Consider the following 23587-nt stretch of genomic DNA (forward strand, 5'->3'; position numbering starts at 1 on the left):
GACTTCGGCCTCAGTTTCCTCAACTCTAGAATAAAGCTTGTGGACTACATGATACATAGGATCCCTTTATCCAAAATTTGATGATTTTATCTAAAATGTTTCATATTTGCTAGGATGAATTTTTTTGAAAATTAAATGAAATTGAGGGAGTGATATGCAATGAGTTCAATTATTCTTTCTGGTCTATAAACATTATAATAAATAAATATGCAGATAAATAAATGCATACATTTTTGTATCAGTTCCATATAATGAATGTATCAGGTTTTACAAATTTGTATACACTTTACTTAACCATTCTAATTTCAGGACTTACTCTAATGAATTATTCATGAATATAAACAATTTCATTTAACTTGACAAAGATGCTTATTTCAACATGATAATAGAAAAAAATTAGACAAGGAACTAGTTAAATAGATGATAGTACATTATAGAATATCACAATATGAAGCCACTAAAATGATGTAGAAAAATATTTACTGTCGTATAAAGAGCTTACAACCTGTTTTTAAGTTGAAAAAGCAGGTTATGAAACAGTTTGTACAATATAATCCTCTTTTTGTTGTAAATATATGTGCATAAAGAAAGGCATAGAAAGATCTACAACAAAAACTTCACACTAGTAATCACTGGGTTTATATGTGTTTTCTAAACTTTGTAAAATTAATATACATTGCTTATAGAGCAATAAAATATCAGTGGCCTTGTGGATTTTTTCCATAGTGTGTTTTCTTAGCACTCTGGGTAACATAAATAAATCATTTATAGTCAAAGAAAAAAGTAGGATTCAATAAAATTACATCAGTAAATGCTTGTTTAATATGGTAGTGTTAATAACACTGTCATCAAAGATGTCTAATCTCTTTTCCAAAAATAATGAAATAATGATAAGGACAGAAATGAATTATTTAACTATCCTTAAAGAAATGACAGTTTTCTATTTAACTGCATGCCACTTTATATTTCTTGATCCACAGTAGTCTGGTATATTAAACAGTGTAGACATGCACTAATGTCCATGATCAAGACCTAAAATAAATCAAGGTGTCATCATTCTGAGCATTTAGCATAAATTTATTTGAAGACTCAACAATCTGTGTTAAGAAATAACTCCCGAATAGTCTCTGTAATGACACTGTAACGCTATTCATAACATTCGTGCCTCTACATGTCAGAGACTAGTACAATGTTTTTTAAAAGGTAAGGGGATGCAGAAAGAATTGGCAATTTTTATTTTGCCCAGAACATTAAAAAGAATACCACCTACAGCCTCCGTTGTTTAACAAGAAAAGATATACTAACCTTGAAAATGTCCTGATCGCAGATTTTTTTTAAAAGCCCTTTAAGATGAGTCAGTTTAGCCTTTTAAGTAGCGCATTGTTCACGTTTTTCTCATTTTGCTGCAGACAGGTGAAAACTTCAGCAGACACTGGCACGACTTCTTAAGAGACACAGTTAGAGTAAAGGGATCTCTGTAAGAAAACACCCCAGGACAAATAGACACTGTGTGTATTTAGTCAAGCATCCGGAACGTTCTTGGAAAAAAATTCAGAGGAAATAAGAAAGTGAACTAAATATAACATTATTTTGGTGGGGTGAAGGCAATTGTTTTTGGTTGATGCTAATTTAAATAATAAAACATTAAAACCCAAATGACCTTAATGATCTGCCTTGCCATGTTTCCCAAACTTCATTTATGTCTTGTTTTTACAGTTTTTGGCATGTTTGCATAACATCTTTACTATTATTTATGTACTATTGTTCCTTTAAGTCTCCATCAAAGGTAATAATAATTTATGAAATCAGGAGTTTGATGGGCTAGTGGTACATTTAATCATTCCACTACCCAAAAGGACCCCACAAACACACATCTAGTCTAACTTCCTTGTTTCACTGAGGAAATGTGTTAATCACATTGAGTAGTGTGTTCATGATCCGACATGAAGAGGATGACAGAGCCTTTGGTGGATTTGAACAATAGCAATGCACAGGAGCTTCTGTTTACAGCCTAAGTGCCGGGTTATTTATCTATAAATTACATTTATAATTTCAAAGATGCAGGAAGTTACCTGTCTATTCTAATAGTGATTTTACTTTTTTTTTTTTTAATTCTAATACAGCTCAACACTCTGCCTTATATTATCCCTTCATCCAACAAATATTTACCGAGCACCCACCTTGCAGCAGGCATTGTCTGGGGCTACAGCAGTGAGCAAAGCAAACATCCTTGGCCTCATGAGGTTTTCAGTCTAGTAGATTTTTTATAGTGCTCTAAGTATAGGTCATGTCTCCTCTTCTAAGAGCCTGAATTCCTAGAGGACAAGATCTGACTCCAATTTAATTTTGGCTTCTCCACATAACCCAAGAAAGCATTTTACACAGTGAAATCAATAAATGACTAATAATGAAGAGATGGGAAAGGTTTTCAGTTGGTTTATCCTTTGGCCCTGAAAGCTACACTTATTAATCATTTTTTCCCACTTAATCTATATTTTTCAGTATTCTTTTGTCTGATTTCATTTTACAAAATGCTGATGATAAGAGAAGACAGAGATGTAGCTTGTAGTAAAGGAAAACAAGCAATTGATGTGAGGAAAAAATTTCACCTGCTGCATTCGCAGAGCTATATTTCAGAAATACAAGCCAGCAAAATAAAAGCCCGAATTTTAAAAATTTCATAATCAGACAAAATATTTGTTGGACATCTCAGTACTTTCCAAAACATTTCCAATGGGCCAGTCACAGTGGCTCATGCCTATAATCCCAGCACTTTGGGGGACTCAAATAATTATCTGGGTTTTAAATTAGCTGTATTTACAGATAATGTTGTACAAATTCATTTGTTATCAAGCAAACAAGAAATTCTCTTTTTCCAGATTAAGAAAATGTGTTTTATCTAGCTTAAATTTTAATTATTTCCGAAATAACAAACATTTAATGTTACTAATTTTTAACCCTTATTAAGAAAAAAAAATAACTAAGCCAAAAAAACTTTTTCCAAGTGTTGCAATAGCTCCCACTTGAGATGACAACATTTGACCATGTTCAGCTTGCATGGATTCTTCCTCAACTCACAGCTATTAATAACTTTGTCCCTCCTGTGTTTTTCTTCTCTTTGCATATAAAAGAAATAAACTTTACTGATGTATTCAAATTTTATGTAAAGATTAAACCTATTTTTAAAAAGATAGAATAAGGCTTTAAGGCTTCGAATATCACTTCTCACCTTTTTTTGGTGGAACTTCTCTGCCCTGGAATAAAATCAGTGGGGATTTCACAGGAGGTACAAAGCACTGAGAATCTGGCTCGATGGCAGTTGCTCAAGGTCACCAGCCTTTGGGAGCAAAGTCAGATTCTGCACCCAGCCCTCCTCCTTCCACCACTAGATGACACCACTGCCTCCCCCCAAATAAGAAAGTTGTCAGTTCTTAACAAGATGGAAATATGCAAGATTTCTGAACTTTGTTCCATTTGCTATTTTTTTTTTTCATTTTTGAATGGGGAAAAAATATAATGAGACTTTCTAGAGATAAAGCTTTAAAAGGTTACATGTCTAGTTCAGGACCAAATAGCAGCGCTGGAGCTTTTTCTTGGGTCTTTGTTGCCTCTTTATTCAATTTTTAGTATCTGGTCAGAACTATTACATTGCCTGAATCATAAGGACAAAGTCAGCTTAGGCTTTTTCTTTTTCTTTCTTTTTTAACCTCAAACACAAGGGAACATGGTTGGTAGTTTAAGAATTGATCAAATCTGACCCTCAATGAGTTATTTATTCACGATTTCTTTGGCTTTCTTACTTCTTGCACTGATATAAATAGCTTCTTATTCTGGAAGAACTGTGCCTCTAGTAAAAATGCTGCAATGCAGCTCAGATGCTGGTGTTAGGACTGTAAATTATGCATTAGGGAATTTTGCTCTTGCTGCACTTCAGCCTGGAAGCAGAGGTTTATTTCTGTTGCAGTCCAGTGAGACGACGGAGCATCCCTTACCCTAACCCTGGAGAATCTTTTCTGGGCAGAGGGAGTCCTTGCTCCTGCATCATCATGAATTTGCTAAGATTGGAGTCCTGAGTCCCCCGAGGCCTCAGGCTTTTGCAATCTAAAACCCTAGGCTTGTGAAGCCCAGGAGCCTTTTCACTCCTACCCTGCAATCTCCTTCTTCTCCAAGTCAATGCCACTGACTAAGTGGGAGGTAATGGTAAGGGGTGAAAGGAGAGGGAGAGCTGGATGCATGATCCTCGGCCAATATCTCAAAGTATCACCCAACCAGTGCCTGGCCACAGCTGCTGGTGTCTCACTGGGTTGTGTGCACCCCAAGTCCACTGGCTCTGAGCCAGCACTGCCACAGAAATCACCCACGGACTGTAGTCCTTGTGGCCCGACTGCCTTCGAATTTAGTCCAGGGCCCAGGCTGCTTTTTGTCGGCCCGTGGTGGGGTTGGCAGGATCTTGCACTTCTGGGCAGAGGATGTCCCTCTGGCCGGGCTGGTCCAAATGCTCCCTGCATGGGCACCAGCAGAATTCTGCCCTGTGCTGTGTTGCCCTGTGCCAGGGCGGCCCTGAGTTTCCATGCAAAGCCCCACAATCACTTCACTCTCCCCCGCCAGGCTCACAGATTCTCTCTCCACTTGGGGCGCTGGCGAGGCACTGCCAGGGGACTGGGGCAGGTGGAGGGTAGCATAGGAAATGCAAGACTGTTTTCCGCACTCTTCAGTGCCTCTTTCCTTCATGCAATGTCAAAACCAGGGAGTACGATCACTCACCTGATTTTTGTTCTCCTCAAGGCGCTTGCTGGCTTGGAGAATTGTTGAATTATGTGTTTGTGCAGAGGGACAACTCTTGAAGGTTTCTATTTGGCCATCTTGCTCCGTCCCCTCAGGTTCAAGTTATTCCACTTCTGTGATTCAGTGTCCTCATCTATAGAATGCCGTTAGGAAGATTAAATGAGAATAGATTTTAAAGGTGTGTCTGGTATATAATGACAGCCATGTAAACATTTGTTTAAAAAGTTCCCTGAATTGTCGAATTCTCTCCTACCCCCGTGAATTTGTACCTTAGTGTCTTAAACCCGTTTTGGGAGCCCCTTTCCCTTGGTCAATCTTTACTCTTCCTTCTAGAAGGAGCTAAAACGCCAGGTTCTCTGTGAAGGCTTTCTACTGCAGTTTGTTCAGCCCCCTATTCAAATTTTATTGTCCTATAATTTGTATTAGTGTCCGGTGGCTGCTGTGACAAATTGCCATGGACTGGGTGGCTTGAAACAATGTAAATTTATTCTATCATCGTTCTGGAGGCTAGAAGTCTGAAATCGGCAGCAAGCAGTGGGCTGAAATCAGGGTGTTAGCAGGGCCACACTCCCTCCAGGGGCTGTAGGGAAAGGAAGCTCTGTTCCTTCTTGTCTCTTCTACCTACTGGTGGGTACTGGCATTCCTTGGTTTCTCACCAAATCACTCCAATCTCTGCCTCGGCGGCCTCCTGTCTGTGTCAAATCTCCTAATACCTCTCTCATAACAACACTGTGACTGTACTGAGTGCCCAGCTGGCTAATCCAGGCCACCCTCACTATCACAATGGAAGCACATAGTATGTACTCAATAAATGAAATACATGTAGAGGAATTGCAATATAGGGTATAGGTCCTTTGTTCATGTTCATTGGTATTCCTTCTTTGCTAAGGTTTTATTTCCCTGGGCCAGAGCTATTTCTTTCATGTGCTAATCTGTGGTTGGAAGGATATTTTACTCACGCGTCAGATCAACCTCTAGGCTAGAGAAATTAAGCAAAGGGCGGCCTTTGTCCTTTAAACACTTCTTTTCCTGAGTTTCAATGAGACAAAGTAACCAAAACACTCTTTTCAAACTCTATTCCTTCCAAGTTATGGGGCAGAGGGAGCGGAAAAGGCCGATGGGCCCTGGAAGCTCGAAGACTCCTTTCACGGAATGTGAGAATGCAGAGTGGCCGAGTGACAAGTATGAGCTTCATGAAGAGCCCTGTCATCGGTCTGCCCCAGCTGGCTTGTTGCCATTTCTTGGCTGTTTATTTTAAACACAGTTTTCTTTGTAATTTAAATTCCTAAATTTGTGGCCATTGCTTCACTGACCATTTCTCCATCTCGAGTCACTTAAATTCAGCACAGGGATTTTTCTGAAATGAAGCTGTTTCTTTTCCAGTGTTCTCAAATCAGTCACCTCTACCCTGGAGAAAGTCTCTTGCAGACACTACTCATCTGGAAAAACATCTTAGTAGCTGTGCTATTGTTTTATTTTATTTTTTCTCAGCTGTGGAAATCTTTCCCAGTGAAAGAGAATATTACTTGTAATTAAAAAGATAAATAAATAGATTACTCACACAATCCTTGAAACAGCAAACTTCCTACTGTATTATAATTGCTTCTTTATTTCTCTCAGTCTTTTCATCTTTGTACTTGGTTAGAGGCCCCAGGAATCAGAACGTTAAAAAAAAACTAGAGTTCAAAAATGCATCCAAGATTTGCCTAGGTAGGTGGGTATTCAGAAACGTCTAAGGTTTGAGAAAATTCTTTCCTTTACATGTAACCATCCACCTGTAATAAAACACAATTGTCAGGGTCAATTTATCTAACACAGTAGTCTGGAACCTGTCAGCAGCTTTCTGTTGCTCAAGTAAACGCCTGTAGCCTGGCCAAGGGGACCTATTATTTCCAAACATCATCCCGAACAACGCTCTCCTTCCAGCTCTGTCCCGTCATTCTGTCTTTTAGCCTTTTATACATATGTCTTACAAACAATGGAACTTTACACGTGCTGTTCCCCCTGCTTAGAATGCTTACCCTACCTCCCCTTCTCTTGGTTAGGTTCTATTCATCCTATAGAGTGTAGGTCAGGCATTCCTCTCTCAGAAAAGCCTTCCCAGACTAGGTCAAATCCCCTAAGCGCTGCATTAGCACTTGAGACCACTGACAGTTTGCATTTGTTTGTGTGATGATCTGATCAATGTCTGCCTCCTCGACCAGACTGTCACAAAGCTCTGTGAGGGCAGGGGACCAGGCAGTTTTTGTTACTGTTGTATCACCAGCTCTTACCACTATTCCTGGAACACAGTAAGTTTGTAACAAATAAAGGTTGAATGAATACATCATGGAATCTAGAGCTAGTTCTGCCCTTGCAGAGGAATGCCTGACCTACAATCTAAAGGATGAATAGAACCTAACCTCACGTTGCATTGTTAGGCAAGGTATTTAACTTCATGGAGCCTTGCCTTCCTCATTGGTAAGAAAATGCCTCTTTCTTTCCAAAAATTCTAGGATATTTATGGTTCCTGCACTTGAACCTAAAAGATTGATCAGGCTAAAGCTAGAAAACCAACACTATCTGCTATCTCTGCCTGCCTTACATCTTCCCACATAGAGAAACTAACTACATGCCCAGGCAAGAAATTGGAGTTACCCAATTGGAGTTACCCTTGATATCTCCCTTTCCCTGATACTACTGCCTCGATTCCAGCTTTCTTCACCTCTCCTTTAAGAAACTGCAAATGCTTCCTTCACTGGTGGTCAGGTTCTGTCTCTCCCCGCTCCAGTCCACCTGCAATGCTGCCAGCAGCAGTCAGTCTAAAACACTGGACTGATCGCGGTACCCCACTGCTTAAACACTTTCAGTGGCTCCCCCACGGCCTCTAGGACAAAAGTTACTTCTGGAGAAGATGCCCTTCCACAGCTCCTGCCTGACCTCCTGTCCTCCCTCAAGAACCCACACTCTACTCAGAACTGCTAAGGGGGCCTCAACTACACGCTTTGTAGTTCTCCCTGCCCAGAAAACTCTCTTCCCCTCTTCCATTTGCAAAGTTCTGTCCATCCTTCAGGCTGCTGGAATGTGACGCCTACCTTGACAGTTCCCTGGGCTGAATTTGTCACTTACTGCCTGCATTGCCACGGAAGATTTTGTATAATTACACTTATTCCGGTGAACTGTGCTTGTCTGCAGCAGAACATTGTGGTTAGGAGCATGGGCCTCAAATTCACACTGACTTTGAAATCAAATTCTGCAATGTATTGCATGACCTTGGAAATCATTCTTTTTGATCTTAGTTTCCTAATGTTGGGAATGGGGGACACAATGCCTAATTCATTAGGTTGTTGCAAGGATTAAACAAGATAATGTGTTTAATGACTTAGCAGGATGCCTGGTCCATAATACTCAATAACTAATGGTAACTTATCAGACTTGAATGTGTCAAATGCAAGGACCTGGGGATACATTTTATCCATCTTTCTATCCCAGTGACTGGCACAGTCAATGCTTCTTAAAATGCAAAAATGAAATAGTATCCATATCTTCCTTGAAAAAGGGCTAGAGGCTTATTCATTTTGCCACTAATAAAGAAATTTTATCGGAGTGCCACATGTTACATTGATCTAATGACACACTCCAAAGCATCTTTATCTTTCCCTTTGCTAAACTAGTCCTGAACTTACAGGGGTAATATAGTAGTTTGAGATCATAGTTTGAAGTAGTGTTTTCTGCTAAATTATCTATACTGCACGTACAATTTCAGTTTTTACATAATCCTATGTGAAACACAGATCATATTCTTTCTCATATGAAAAGCAATAGCATGCATGTGTCTAGGGCTTATGTTTCGGGCTTTAAGCGCTTGAAATCCTGTATGTGACTCACAACTGAAATGATTTTTCTAAGATCACAGTTGGTGGGTGGTCAAGCCTATTGACACCACTGCAAATTCTAGCGCAGTGTTCTTGCCACGGCATCATTCGGGCCGCCAGTAAGAGTCTAAGTTCCTTGAAGGCAAGGTTATCCCCTGCTTCCTCTTGTCCTTCACAGCACGCGAACTCTGGGAGCTGCGCTGAGCACTGCATTTCCTCTTCGTCCATGTAACTAACTTCCACTAGAGGAGCAAAGGACAAACTACGTTCACGTTAAAGCCTTACAAGGTTTAAAAATCTTTAACCTTGGAAAAGTACACTTTAACCCTCAGCTCACCAAACTTTTCTACCCTGGTTCCCAGTCTGCCAGTTTCTCTCGGCTTCCCAGATCATTCCCTCCAGGGTCCGTGACAAGGACATAAGAACACAGGGTGGAGAGACGTCTTTGCCCCCTTCCATTTGCCAGGGGTGGGTCACCCTTCGAGCCAGGCCGATCGGCCCGGAAGGCCCTGGGATACCTGGCCCCCGGGCGACACCATCCCCCGCACCGGAGAGGACAGAGCGTCCCGCTCACTCCGTGGAGACGCCGCGGAGGCGCAGACGTCTCACGCCCTCCTCGCAGGAGCCGCCAGGGCTGCAGCTCTTTGTTGCGGCCACACCGGAAACGGCCCCGAGCGCGTGCGGGGCGGCCACCGCGGGTCCCGCGCGCGGGGCGGGGTCGCCGGGTGTGTCCCCCTCCCCGGGGGCCGCGCGAGGCCCGGGCGGGGCGCCGTCCCTTCCGGGGAGCGGGCGGCTTCCCACCCCGCCCCCCGCAGCTCGGGGTGACGCGTCTCCAATAACAGCTCGCCGGGAGCCGCAGCTCCGGGCACGGCCGCGCCGGGCGCCCCGCCGCGCGCCGCCACCATGAGGGCGGAGGGCCACGGCGGCCTGGAGCGCTTCTGCAGCCCGGGCAAGGGCCGGGGGCTGCGGGCCCTGCAGCGCTTCCAGGTGGGGGACTTGCTCTTCTCCTGCCCGGCCTACGCCTGCGTGCTCACGGTGAACGAGCGGGGCAACCACTGCGAGCACTGCTTCGGCAGGTAGGGCGCGGGCGGCGCGGGGACCGGGGGCCGGGGACGCCGGCGGCGGCGACCGCGGCGGCAGGAAGAGCGCGCGGCGCGCGGGGTCCTAGCGCCGGCGGCTCGGGCGGCGGCCGTGGGCCGGGCGGGGAGGGGACCCGCCGGTGCGCTCCAGCCCCGCGCCGGGCCGGGCCACGTGCGTTAGGAAAGAAGAGCCGAGTTCCCGCCGCACGCCCCGCGCGACGCGATTGCAGAGTTGCTTACGCAGGATGTGCAAACCCAGGAGCGCAGGTCCCTGCCCGCAAAGTCGGGCTCGGAGCCAGGCGTGTTCCCAACCTGGGCACGCGCTGTCCACTAGCGCGCATTGGCGACAGGGCCCGGAATTTAGGCAGCCACGGACTGTCACCTTTAATTTGTGCTTCCTGCGGTGTGTACTATCCCCCACGGCCCAGCCCTGCCCCAGATTGGCCGTTTCCTTCAAGGAAGTTAATGACTTAATATGTCATGTTAAAGTACTAGAGCCCCTCTCTCCTCTCACTCTCTGCAGGGGGTGTTTGGAGAGGAGCCAGTGGGCACAGACCCCCACACCTGGGGTTCTGAGGCGCTGCAGTGGTGAGCCGAGTCTAGCCCTGGCTTGGGATTAGGAAAAATGGTCGCTGGGGAGATCAGGCGAAATGTATGGCTGGAACCAGCGTTTAATTGTAACATGTCATGTGTATAGATGTCTATATTCATATATATGCTATATAATATCTACTCACACGCACCCAAACATAATTGTATCCTCAAGTCTTGCGACAGTTGCAGAGCTGAAAGGCACCTTAGAAATCACCAGTCCAATCCTGTCTTCTTTCACTTTATGGATTAGAAAACTAAAGCCCAGAGAGGAAGTGTGGTTGTGTATATCCATCCATTCACCACCAATAAGGAGGGAGGGAAGCCTGGCCTCATTCAGTTCTGCCGGTTTCCCACCTGGTCAGGTGCTCAGTAAATTTACTAAGGCAGGAGGTATGGCATTGACGTTACATTTATACCAGGCCTTCCCCTACTCACTGAGGAAGGGACTGGTGTCTGCTGCTTTCTTTGAACCTCAGTTTCTTCATCTTTGAAATGGAGATTCCTGGGCTGGATTAAGCCTATTGGAGGTCCTGCAGGTACCTTCTGAGTACAGGTCTCAAGTCCAGCATACTTAATCTCCGAGACCTGCGTGCCTCATTCTACAATAAGACATAGCAAAAGAAGGGACAAAGGCTAAATATTATAGTAATCTTGCCCAGACTCCCTGCCAGAACTGTCTTCCGCTTAGGGGGACCTGGAAAGGAACTAGACACGGAATCATGCCGTGGGCAGCTTAAGGGCTGTATGTGATGTGGCTCTTTGAATTGGCGAGCCAAGAGCTAAAGGGTCATGGCACCACTTTGCAACGTTTGAGTGAAGTGAGCATTGGGTTTTCCCAAAGTTAAAAAGGCTGCTGTGACTGGTCCCTTGATCTTCTGAGCCTCGCTGTGGCTCGGAGTCTGCAGCAGCGTGGGTGTCTGCAGTGGCAGGAGCAAAGCAGGTCACGCAGCACAGAAGGAGCCTCTGTCGGGGATCCTGGTGATTCCTGGAAGCCATCGCGTGAGATGAGATCGGGGAAGCCAGGCGCATAGTAGGTACTCACATGGTAGTTGCTAGTCCTCTCGCTCGTCTCCAGTGAATTAAAGATCAAATCCCTCTGGGTTTAGAAGGGAGAAGAGGAACTGAGAGATGCTTCTCTTTAGCTGTGAATCTCTTAATTGTTTCTACTGTGTGCACCCCAACCTTAGAGCATTAACGGATGGTCACATGCAACTTCACAAATCATTCAGCTTCAGTTATTCTGCCATATGTGACAAAATTTGCTGCCCTTTTTTTTTTTTTTTCGGTATTTTTCTTATTGACATTCGTTAATGTCACCAGCCGTTGGCTTAGGCCCCTCACCAGGGCTGCCACCTGCAATGAGGTGGTGCTACTGCACACACACACCCCTTCTCTGTTTGGCTTAGGTGAACTTCTTTCAGCACTCATAGTTCATTTCGGCTCTCTCTGCAAAGAGTCATTTGAAATCAACTAAAACAATACTCAAGAAATAATACTCATGATACCCATGCAATTAGAAATAGCTTTGTATTCCACTTTATGATTTCTATTAAATCCGATTAATTTAAAATTAGTGCTTAGATCATCGTTCTGATAGATTCAGCACCAGTTTCCTCTGTCGGATTATTTGCATATGACCTAGGACAAATCAGCCTGTCCAGCTGTGCCAGGGGACGTCTGTGTGCTTGCGTATGCCTCCGTGGGGCATCAAAACAGTAGGAGTACAATTCTGCAAATGTTGATGCGTACAGGTCAAAATCTGCCTCCTCCTGCCTCACGCACCCAAAAGAAAGCCAGCCCCTTATCTTTTCTTTTGCCAGAAGTTTACTGTAAACAATATTAAGATAAATAAGCAACCCAAGATTGTTCTAAGTCCTATTAATTGGATCAGGATTTCACTTATTTTGGAGGAAAAAAAACTGATTTCTTCAGGAAGACGTATACTCTATAAATTGACAAATAATGGGAAATTTCTTAAGTCTCAATAGAATGGGATTCTTTCGTTAGGGCAATTCAGACAAAGGTTTATTTCTGGGAGTTTTAAATTTACGTCACATTTCTCAGCGTGGTGGGTGACACTTGGAAAGATGTGTACCTTGCCTTAGCTGCTAGAAGACAGCTCCTAAAAATATAAATGTCTTCCAGTAGGGAGCTGTCCCTATTAGACCTCTTAGATACAGTTTATACACACACACACACACACACACACACACACACGTTGTGGCCGTTTATCAACTATTGTGGCAGGGTATTTTTTAAGATATGTGGGTACATTTCAAACTGAGTATTGAACATATTTTAAAGCTTGGTATTATTTGCCTGGGAAAGGGAGAAATCTGCTATAACCCGGTGTTCCATCTGAATATTCATTCTGTGTGCGGTTCCTAGGTGGGCAGATGTCTCCCTTTTGATCTTTTATTCTCTTTGCTCATGGGTCATTTAAGAGTGAGGATATTGTCTTTTCTTTGTTCTGGGTAGGGGGGAAAAGTAGGAAGGCCCACTTAGCCTCTTTGGAACAGAGCTGTTAGAACCCAGTTTCAGGGAATTTGAATCATGCCAGGTTCACGCAACGTGGTTGTTTTAAAAATTTAAATGTTTGCATGAGCCAAACACTGTGATTAAGATGTCCTATTTTAGACATGAAGACTTTTTTCCTAATGTCCCCTAGATTTATTATTTAGCAGTATTCATCTTGCCTTTCCTGTTGTTTCACCAAACTGGCAAAATAATCTTTAATTGATCTTAGTCAGTATCAAGGACCATGAGATCTTGATGGCGTTTTGCAAAAGTTCTCTGAATTAGCCCTGGTCCTGGCTGCCTGAAGTACATTAGAAGGGGACATCGTCACCAGGGCTGCTATGACTCTGGTTATGCTGAGAATGTTCTCTATGTATTGTCTAGGGGGATAAATGGTTTCAAAGGTTCTTAAATTGTCATGTTTTCTGAATAAAAAATTGGACACATGCTGTGATAAGGGGTTCCCCCCTTCTTTTTGGATGCATTTTTAGAAAATGGGTAATAAGATTAAAATACATAGACAACAGATTGCCTCTAAAAAGTTACATTAAAGAATACAAAATTCAGCTTTCTGTATATTAGGTAAGGAGATACTGTGTTGTCACTTTGAACATTTCAGAATTTCAAGTTTTTCATGTACAGTCATGCATCGTTTAACGATGAAGATATGTTCTGAGAAATGCATCGTTAAGCAATTTCATCCCTGTGCAAACATCATAGAATGTACTTACACAAACCTAGATGGTGTAGCCTCCTACACACTTAGGCTCCTGTTGCTCCTAGGCTACAAACCTGTACAGCATGTTACTGTACTGAATACTGTAGGCAATTGTAACATAATGGTAAGTATTTGTGTATCTAAACATAGAAAAGGCAAAAATATGCTATTATAATCTTATGGGACTACTTTCTATATGCTGTGATTGACTGAAACATTACTATGTAGTGCATGACTGTATTTAGATAGAAACAGCAAAGCAGAGACTCTCCCAGATTGACTGGGTTTGAATAATGGCTTTATCCCCTCCTGATGACTTGTCTTTAGGCCAATTATTACTTAATTTCTCTGAACTCCCAGGTTCTGTTATCTGTACAATGTGCATACTAATACCCACCCTACCAAGCTAGGCCTGAGAACTAAACCAGAGAGTGGAAGTCAAGCACTCAGCACGACTCTAGCCCGTAGTAAGCTGTCAACATCAACCTGGTCTCTGACTCGTACTTGTTTGATGAACTCTGCTGGCTGAATGTTTCTGACTTAATTAAATTGTGTGATGGAATATTGTAATTTCAGGAAAATTTTTATGGAGGTGGGGTTGGGGTAAGGAATACTGGGAAGGAAATACTGGAAATTGTTAGCCAGTGGCGTCACAATTAAGATGGGACGTTGACCAATAGCTAAAACCAGCAGTTCCCAACCTTGGATCCCCCAAAGTACTAATGACTGTCTGGGATCAGTGTTCAGTATTTTTCAAAACCTAATGGAAATGATATAACCCAACTACATAGGTAAAGCTTCTTTGTAAAAGAGCCTTTTCCAACTCCAAAGTGCTTAGATACTTTAATATTCTTTTAACGAGATTAAACAAGTATTTGTAGAGAGAAATGTAAGAAAACAGAAATTTTCACAGTACTAGGATTCGCGGCTCCCCTCTGCTTTTTACCTTCGACACGATTGTTTCAGCTGCAGCAAGGAGCCGTCCTTTAAAACTTCAAATGCGCCGGGTGCCGTAACGCGCATATTTTTCATATGCGGAGAACATAATTTCTGTTCCAGCTTATAGGGGCTCAGTGACCAAGCTGCACGTTTGGAAACGATTTCAGATGAAAGAGACAGAATAGCAGCAGGATATCCTGAAGTGAAATTCAAACCCTGGTGAGTTAAAACCACCATCTAACACCTTTCCCTCCCAAAAGCAATTGCACAGAATCCTCTCACTCAAAAAAATCTGAAGATCCCGTATAAAATGACATTTCTTTAAATCATATGGCTTTTTGCAGCTCATAAAGTATTTCCAGATACATTCTTATTTTGATCCTTCTAAGGATGGCTGGTATACACAGGGCCTTATTCCATGTTACCTGGAAAGAAACTGAGTATTGGAGAAGTTAAGCAGTTTTCTTGAATTTCATACCTTTTTTTTTTTTTTTTTTTTGTCAAATATTTATTAAGTGTCTCCTACGGGCCAGGCTCTGTGACCCCAGGGTTGGAGCTAAATCTTCCTATTCCTGTGACCTTCCTTCCTGAACCCCTTCTGACTTCAACCTACCTTGCGGTTTACCCAGGCATTTAATCCTACTTACACCTACTGTGTGGTTCTCTGGGGACTTAATCCCTCTAAGATATCTCCTAGAGTGAATATAATTTATAATCACCTCTTTTCTGTCCATTCCCAAACAGATAATTCGACAAACTAATATGTTGTTTCTAAAAGTTTAAAAAATAATTCATCCTGCTGGCTTTGACCTGTATCTTATGTTACTATGGACTCAGACAGATTGGTTTTATTATAATGCTTTGCAATTTGTGTAAGAGCTACATATATTCCTCTATATGTACCAATTATTACATAATAAAACGTAAAAAGAAATAAGGCTGGTCCTTTTGTGGGTTTGGAATATTTTGAATATTTTGCTAGAACTAAACCAGAGTTTGCCATCTCAGTCTTTATACCCATATATACAGAGTTTGTTTCTGTCCTGATAGCCTGTAACCGCTGTTCTTTTTCTTAAACAAATCCATTCTTCAGACTCTCTCTCTCCAAAAGTTAAATTGGTGAGGTTTGGAAATGTAATTTATGGTGCAGCTGTACTAGGAGGCCCCTGCATGGTATTCCTGTAGGACAAGCAGGCGGCATATTCCCTGTCAGAAGGTTCTTTTTAAAATGTCTTACATTTCTTTGGAAAGATCCAGGGTTCAGTGCTACAGTTTTGCAGGATCCTGGTTTTCAGGAAAACTCAGAATTGGTGAGAACTCAGGACAGCAGAGTTGTCCGTTTGATAATTTGATATGGTGAGAGAATTGCAAAGGAAGTTTCTACTTCATTTGGATGTGTTAGGCTTACCTCTTTGGACTCAAGTTAATATCCCCTTTCTTTTTCCTGTCAATATAAAAACTACAATAATTTTATGCACTTTATTTTTGGCTTCCAAGGAGGCAATCAATCTTTATAAGTATCCTTTATAGTCATGAATGACTAAACTCACTCCCCCACCACACACACCTTTGTTTTGGACCTCAGATGTACAGTTGAGGTAATCATACTTCTGAGTTGAAAGACATGCTTTTATCTTGCATGTGCAAGGCCATTTGATTTTTTAAAATGTTCCTTCCCATTTCCTGTTCTTGCCACAGATAGTCCCTCTATGGATTTGGCTACATGTGTTTGAATACATATATATATGGGGGGGTATTCGTATATATGAATATGTATATATGTATTCATATGTGTGAATATATGTATTTATATATACCCAGAAGATCACCAGGGAACTAGACAGACCTAGAACCAGGGCACCCGGATTGCACTTGGTGGATTCTGAACTTGAGCAGATTTCTGTAGCTATATCCGAGGTGGGAGCCCTCCACTCCGGCCCTTTCCCCCTGGCAACCAGCCTATTCTGGGACTAGAGGGAGGCAGGGCACTGTTGAGGTCTCCTTTCCCTCTCAGGGACTTGCATTGTCAGCCCACCCACATCCCCGACCCTCACATCTTTGAATTTCCAGCAAATCTGCAGTAGTTTAGGGGTGCAGTCCTCTGGCAGGGAATTGACTGAAGTATCTGCCTTTTCAGGGTTGAACCCGCGACCTTGGCCTCATTAGAGCTCTAACCAGTCACAAAGCGCACACCTCACTTTGTGTAACTTCTGCTGACTCGGTCCTGCCACCCTCCGCGGCTCCCTTTTCAATTGCAAAGGCGTTCACACCTACACAATAGAACAGAAGGAAATCAGATCGCTTCAAGACTTCTCTGAAGGACAGAAATATGCAATTTAGCAGGAAAATAATACAAAAAAAGTCTTGAAGGTTCAGGAAACAACTTATCTTTCTAGCCCATGCCTTCGCCCAGAATCCAGCTGTGTCTCTCGGATTCTTCTTCAATCAAAAATTTAAAAATAGTGTGGCACTTCTTGTGCTAATTTGTTAACGTATAATTTGGTGACTTGTTCATAAAGTGGAAGGTTTCAGATGACTAAGTAGAAATATTACATGGATATTATTAAAATGGATGGAATTAGCTTTTATAGGAAAGAGCAGATCTGAGAATTCGTAAGTGCTTATCTTTGGCAAGTTCATAGTCCCTAGAGACCAAATTGAATACTTTCTGTAGTAACTAAGACACTGTTGTGTATCAGCTATTGCACTAGGATACTCAAGGTGTGTCGGTTCCCCGGGGGATACAGAGTCGCCATGGAGCAGAGGACAAACAAGGACAACTCACTGGAGAAGTAAATTTCATGCCAAGGCTTGAAGACATGGGCATATCCTGGGGGAGGGACTGGGAAAGAAATTCTGGCTGCCCAAGAGATGCAGTTGTTCATCCAAGCCAAATGAAAACCTCGAGGATTTTATATCTTGGCACTTGAAAGGAATTATTTTGAAATCTGTGTTCTCTTCGATCTGTGAGTACCCAGACAGACTCTTCAGGGATGTGAGTACTGGCTCATATTTTGGTGATTTTTCTCACTCTGGTGACAATACACTTGTTTGTGTAAGAAACACCTGCCCGTTTGCCATCTGAAAAATCTCTTACCTGTCAATTCTGCCGATCTGTATAGTACAGTGACAATTGCTGTTCACAGTAACAACCTTGCATGTGCTTAAAATCTCAGCAGTAAGAGACATTTAATTGTGAGTGGATAGTAAACTTCTTAAGGGTAGGAATTCTAGTTTTTAACTTATTCACAAAATATGTATGTTTAGGGCGCACTTATTCGGCTCTATATTTCTGGGAAACAACTGTGAAGAAAAGGAGCAAACATGCCTCGCACCATGGAGCTTATTTTCCAGTGGATTTTATTCATCTTTATTTTACCCTCAGTGCCTTGAACTTCGTAAGGCTTCACCAGATGTTGGGTAGAAGCAGTAAGGTTTGGGGGTTCTTTTCTTTTTCTTTCTTTTATTCAATTGAAAACTGGTAATCCATGGATGCCTTGAAGAACAACATTCTGTTAACCAGAATGTTTAACCCTATTGGGACTCAGAAAATGACACCCCAGGGTCTGGTGCTTGGCAATATTGACCCTTTGAACTGAGGGTCTTTGGAAGGGCTCAGAAGCAAAGTCTCCCTGACGTGACGTTCTCCTGCCCTCCTCTCTCCTACTCCCTTTGTTCGCTCAAGGCAGGTCATAGAAACTAAACATAGTACCCTAGGCTTCCTCTGCCTTTCTGTGTAGGAGCTGGCCATGAATTCTCTGGCCTCCCCTGTCTGACAGTAGGTCGTAAGACCCCCATTCTAGAAGGGGTCCTGCCCTGGGCCCAGGAGGAAGGAATGCCGCACAGTAAGATCAAGAAGAATCTGAACAGACAGGCCTTGCTGGGTCCCCCCCTCCCCAAATCTATTATCATTAGCTGATATCTTTTTGTCCATTCTTCATCGAACCTAAGCATAAAAATAGACAGCTCTCCCTGAGTCTTTGGGCCTTCATTCTGAAGACTCCCATGTCATAAATTTGTTACACTTTTCTCTTGTTAACCTGTCTTTTGTTATGCGAATGTCAGCTGTGACCCTTAGGATGGCTGAGGAAAGGGGTCACACCCCTCCACCCCTGCAACCCCAACACCCTGTCTCATGACTTATACAAACTAAGAGAGAGCTTTGGCCAGGTCATACTTAGGGCTGATGAAATGGCAACATTCCTACACTGTGTGAAATAGCAGCAGCTCTGGGTAGACATCTTTTGGAAGTTAATGAGATGTGGCCTACCCATACACGTGAGTACATACCTCTAAATATCACTCTATAAAAACCCTGTAGGGTTTTTTTCAACCTAAAAACATTCAGGTTAACAAAAAAGTAGGGATTTAAAAACAATCTACTTATTTTGTGCAATATTTAATTGATTTCTGCACATGTTCCAGTTTTACAAGACAGCCATCTACTAAGTATTTTGTAGGTGCAGAGAGGGGGAAGGAAGCCCACCTTCACCTTCTCTGTCCTTGAATCTGACAATGGCCCTGATCAATTCCATTGCAGAGTCAGGGCTTCCTGATGGGGTCCCCTCACGCTAAGCCTCAGCAGCCCTGTCTGAGTGCGGCTTGTTCTGCCAGGTTAGTTTCTCGGCATCCTAAATTGCTGGTACTGATGCACACACACATGCACACACCTGCAAGCCCCTTCTCTTGTCCATTCGTCACCTAGAATGCTTTTCTCTGCAATATTTCCTTCCTTATCCTCAGCCTTCTTCCCAGGTAAGGCCTTACTCTAAGTTTGTTCATACTCAAGAAAAATCCAGCTCAAATTGCATCTCTTTGATGAAGCTTCTTAACTACTTCAGTCCAGAAATCTCTTCATTTATTTGCTACTTTATATTTATTTTACGATAGTTCACTATTTACATTTATTGAACATCCTACTATTCCAGGCATTGTGCTCTAACCATGAGGTTTCAAAGACGCATAAGACAAAATCCTCAGTAAGTGCTGTCGTTCTAACTTCTGTGTCTTCAAAGAGCTCAGGCCTAGGCATAGCTTCCTGTTCTCAATTCAGTGTCATCTGGGCCATTTGGATGCTGAATCATTTTGCCTGATATTTATATTTGCCGTTGTCACGTAGGCAGGGCTTATTTCCCCAAATAGCTCGTTTTTTTACAAAAATATCATATCCCAGAGCCTAGCACAGTACTTTGTACATGGAAAATAGTACTTTTTTTAATAGAAATTACTTGGCTATGGTAGATTAACATATCTCCTTACTGCCTCATGTGCAAGCTTTTATAGTATAAAAAATGTTCTTTATTCAGAAATATAAGTGAACCCATAAGGACTGAAAGAAAAATGTCTGTTCAATCTGTTCAGACAATATCTGTTAAGTTCAAATTCTCAGGGTAAAGTCCACAATTGCAGTGATTCACCTAAACAAATAAGTAATTCAATTTTTTATTGTTTGTCTACAGGAAAATAAACTGAGGGGATGAAAGAGTGTAAACTCTTTAAAATTCTTCTGTAAGCATTTAAAAGGTGCATTTTCCTGTATGTGAGATTCAGAACAGTCAGTCTGGCCAGGGAGTTAATCCCATGTTTGGCTGCAGAGGACCCGACCATCTTTTGGGAACTCACATTTAGCATTTAGGTTATAAAGGAATTTTTACCATGGTTTATTTCTACTTTGTGGACAGAATGTTGAAGGGAGAAATATCGTTAGGAGTATTTTAAGTTCTAAAATAGTTTAATTTATATTACTTTGGTTTTGTCATTTTCCTTGATATTTAATCATGTGTGTTGTACAACAGCAGTCATAGGGGAATTTTAAAATATCGGTATTCTGTACTAAGGATGACATCTATCATTTATTGTACGATTGGAAGAAGTGATATTTATTGTCAGTTCCCTTACAAGAAAACTGAGTAATAAGATAGGCATTAGTTGTTTCTTTCCTTTTGACTTCTCAATCAGAAGGCATTAGAGAAGTAAAGATAAAAGCAACAAGGAAGTGTCATTCTGATCTTGCACAAAAGTCAAGACAGTATTTTCAGAAGAAAAATGTGAAATTTTAAAAGTGCATACCTTCATTCCTCGAGAGAGCTTTAGCTGTTGGAGATTGTACAGGGCCTACAAGATGAGGTTTGGATGTAGGTGTCATTCAGTGCCTGAAGAGAGTAATTTAATGTTCACTGTTCCATAGACGAAATAGCTCACTCCTATATTCATAGGCTAAGTGAATTTTTTTTCTTTCTAAGGCAAAGGTAAATTTTGTCTCAGCCAGAGGCTGCATGAAAACAAATCCATGTCATCATTTTATTACAAAGTCAGCCATTGTTAGCCCAACCACCAAGCCCAGCTTCCTCTTTGCAAATCACAGCTCCAATTCCAATAGTTGGGAAAAACCTATTAGTTGCTACCTTACTGCCCTAAATATTTCCCGCCTCCCCTAGAGGACATGGGCTCAAACTTTTAACAAGCCTCAGAACAAAGCCTGGTGCTAAGGCGAAGAAGGTTCAACACAGCTCTGGGAAGAAGCCCCCGGCTACGTGTGGGTCCAGTTTCACTGTTACATTGTGGATTAAAGTGACGATACATGGAGCATCTTTCACTGTTACACAAAAACCTGTAGCCTGAGTATTATCCTTGTCCCCTGACCAGGGTTATAATAGGGTTCTGCCACAATTCCTCCAATTTTTATTTCTCTTAAACAAGATTGGAGGCCTTGCTAGTGTAACCGCCCTCGCTGGGTGGGAGGCTAACTTTGTTTCTGGTTGTCTTATTTCAACCTATGGTGAAGTTATGTTGCGCTGCTGGGCTTTTTTTCCTTTCTCTTTTTCATTTGGCTGGGGCTGCCTCTGTTCAACAGAGCAGCATCCTTGTCACTTCTTCTGTCCCCGTTAGTTAAAAGTAATTGTTATTGCAACCCCCCCACGCCAGTGTCATTTTCTTTCATGGTGAAACCCACTAAGCATTCATCGCAGCGGCAGAAAGTAGGGAGCTTACAGAATCCAATCCTTTTTATCTAGACCGACAGCACCTGCGGCAATGCATTAACTAGCAGGAGTTGTTAATTACATTTCTAACTTGTTGATCTTCATGGCTTGCGATTCTTAAAAGCAGGGAAAATGATCACTGTGTGTGTCTCCTCCGGTAGGAAGTGACAGGAGCGTGTCTTCTAAGTTCTGTTCCAGTCACTAACAATCAAATAACTTGCGTTTTTCCTGTAACATTTCTTTTCCCCCTTTGTGGCTAGAACCATTTCTTCAGTTCAAAGAGCCCTTCTATTCACAGCAGGGTAGATATTTGCCTGTAAAACAAAAGCTTTAGAAACATAAATCCTCTAGCTGTGAGTCCAAGTGAGATTGTACTGAAGGTATTTCAATAGTTGACATCATTTAAAAAAAAAAACAAAGGCACAGAGACTAATTAAAAGTGTAATGGTGGTACCCAACATTTATTCAATATTTACAGTGTTCCACGCAGTGTATTAAATGCTTCGCTTGTATAGTCTCATTGAACTTTCATAGCAAACCTATGAGGGAGAAACTATGTCTTTATTTTACAGTGGAAGAAACTGAGGTTCAGGAAGGATTAATAACTTGCCCAAGATCACGTGGCACACGAGAAAGACAAAAGGATTTGAGATAGGGCACGTGGGAAGAGTAAGTCATCATATTCATCCTAAATTGCGAAACGGGAATCAGAAAGGAGCAGAAAGAAAGCTTAAAACTTGCACCTGGCTTCTAGAATACTTTCTGGCATAGTTAGAAAATTCATGTCAACCACTTTTTTCTTACTGAAGCATGCATCGTCAAGGTGGTCAAACAACCCAATACATCCTGTGTGTGAAGAATCTCAGAACAATTGAAACAATCTGCCTTGCCAAGTGCTTCAACACTATACAACCATTTCTGCACCAACAAAGCCACTCAGCCCGAATGTCTTACTGTAAGCCTGTAGCTCTGCATTCTGGAGCACGTGAGAATCTCCTGGGGAGTTCTGAACGTCCCAGTGGCCTGGCCCAACACATACCAGTCAAATGAGAATTGATGGGCCCCCTGTCCCAGGCAGCCAAGGTTGAGAACCACTGGGAGAGGTTATTAGTGATTCACTTCTAACTTCCCTTTTAGTTCCAATTCCTTTTGGGTTATTTCAGTTCTTGTTGGGAGGGAAATTTTGTTTTCTTTATTTTGTGCAATCTTAACCCAAACCTCCTGGACAATTCAGATCAGGTTATATTGCAAATGAAAGATTTACGACTGTGTCCTTTTGTAGGAACAGAGTTTATTCCAAATGCCTTGTATATTCCTACAGTGAAAATGGATAGCCCATATGAAGTTTCTCTCTGGCTATAACTCCTCAGTCAGCAGTAGTCAAACACTCACAGGATCTCTCTCTCTCTGTCTGTCTCTCAGGCACACACACACACACACACTCTCTCTGCAGGTCTCGGCTCAGCAAATTTTAGTTTGTGTTTCAACCGTGAGACTTATGCAGAGTTTATATCTCTCCCTAGCTATGGAACGAATGGAAGCATGTGACTGAATATCTTAAACAGAGCTCCCCCGCCCACCCCTACCCTACGCCATCTAGAATTGCTTCTACCAAAATAGATCAAAGTAGATTCTTACGTTATTTACAATCAGTATCAGTAGCTATCAAACACTGTTAGCTTTTTGCCTTCCATGCGCTGAAGGCAGGTAGGCTCAGGAGGATCTGTGTTAAGAAAATTCACATTTAACAAGGTAGTTGCTTCGGTGAGCATGAATATAGTAAAATCTGCCCTCTAGCCAGGCAAGGCTTTTGAGTTTTTAGGGAAAAATGCAGCTAGAGGTTTCTAGAGGACATGATCCAGCTTGGACTCCCCAGGTGTCTGTCTGAGAAACATGCAGGTTCACCACTCTGAATGGGAGGAGGGAACCTTCTTTGTATGGAATCAGTACAACGTCAGTCTTTGTTTCTTTCCAATCTGTTTCAAGTGAAATGGATTCCTATGTCACGGTTGGTTGAGACCCCTCTGTGGGAACACTCCTTCCCCAAATCCCATTTTGAAAAATGGCTCTGGAGCCCCTCCTTATGGCATCCTTTGAGGCAAAGTGACATCGGTGGGTCCC

The 23587-nt window shown here is 42.3% G+C and overlaps 1 protein-coding gene and 1 long non-coding RNA gene across 3 annotated transcripts in view; one reads left to right on the top strand and one right to left on the bottom strand.

The window, feature by feature from the left end:
- Positions 1-1320: 1320 nt before the first annotated feature.
- Positions 1321-9180, bottom strand: LOC123627089. The gene is made up of 4 exons (XR_006731130.1): positions 9158-9180; positions 6347-6560; positions 4765-4918; positions 1321-1475 (listed from the first exon to the last, which is right to left on the bottom strand). It is a non-coding gene; the product is annotated as an uncharacterized LOC123627089 (long non-coding RNA).
- Positions 9181-9383: 203 nt separating this feature from the next.
- SMYD2 (SET and MYND domain containing 2) overlaps positions 9384-23587 on the top strand; it is a 53293-nt gene continuing 39089 nt past the window's right edge. For both annotated transcript variants that reach the window (XM_045536501.1, XM_045536500.1), the window contains exon 1: positions 9384-9715. In XM_045536501.1, coding sequence (XP_045392457.1) covers positions 9543-9715 — 173 coding nt within the window. In that variant the 5' untranslated portion in view covers positions 9384-9542. The remainder of the gene's footprint in view (positions 9716-23587) is intronic.

This window comes from Lemur catta, chromosome 23, assembly GCF_020740605.2.
Source record: "Lemur catta isolate mLemCat1 chromosome 23, mLemCat1.pri, whole genome shotgun sequence".
Classification (NCBI taxonomy): domain Eukaryota; kingdom Metazoa; phylum Chordata; class Mammalia; order Primates; family Lemuridae; genus Lemur; species Lemur catta.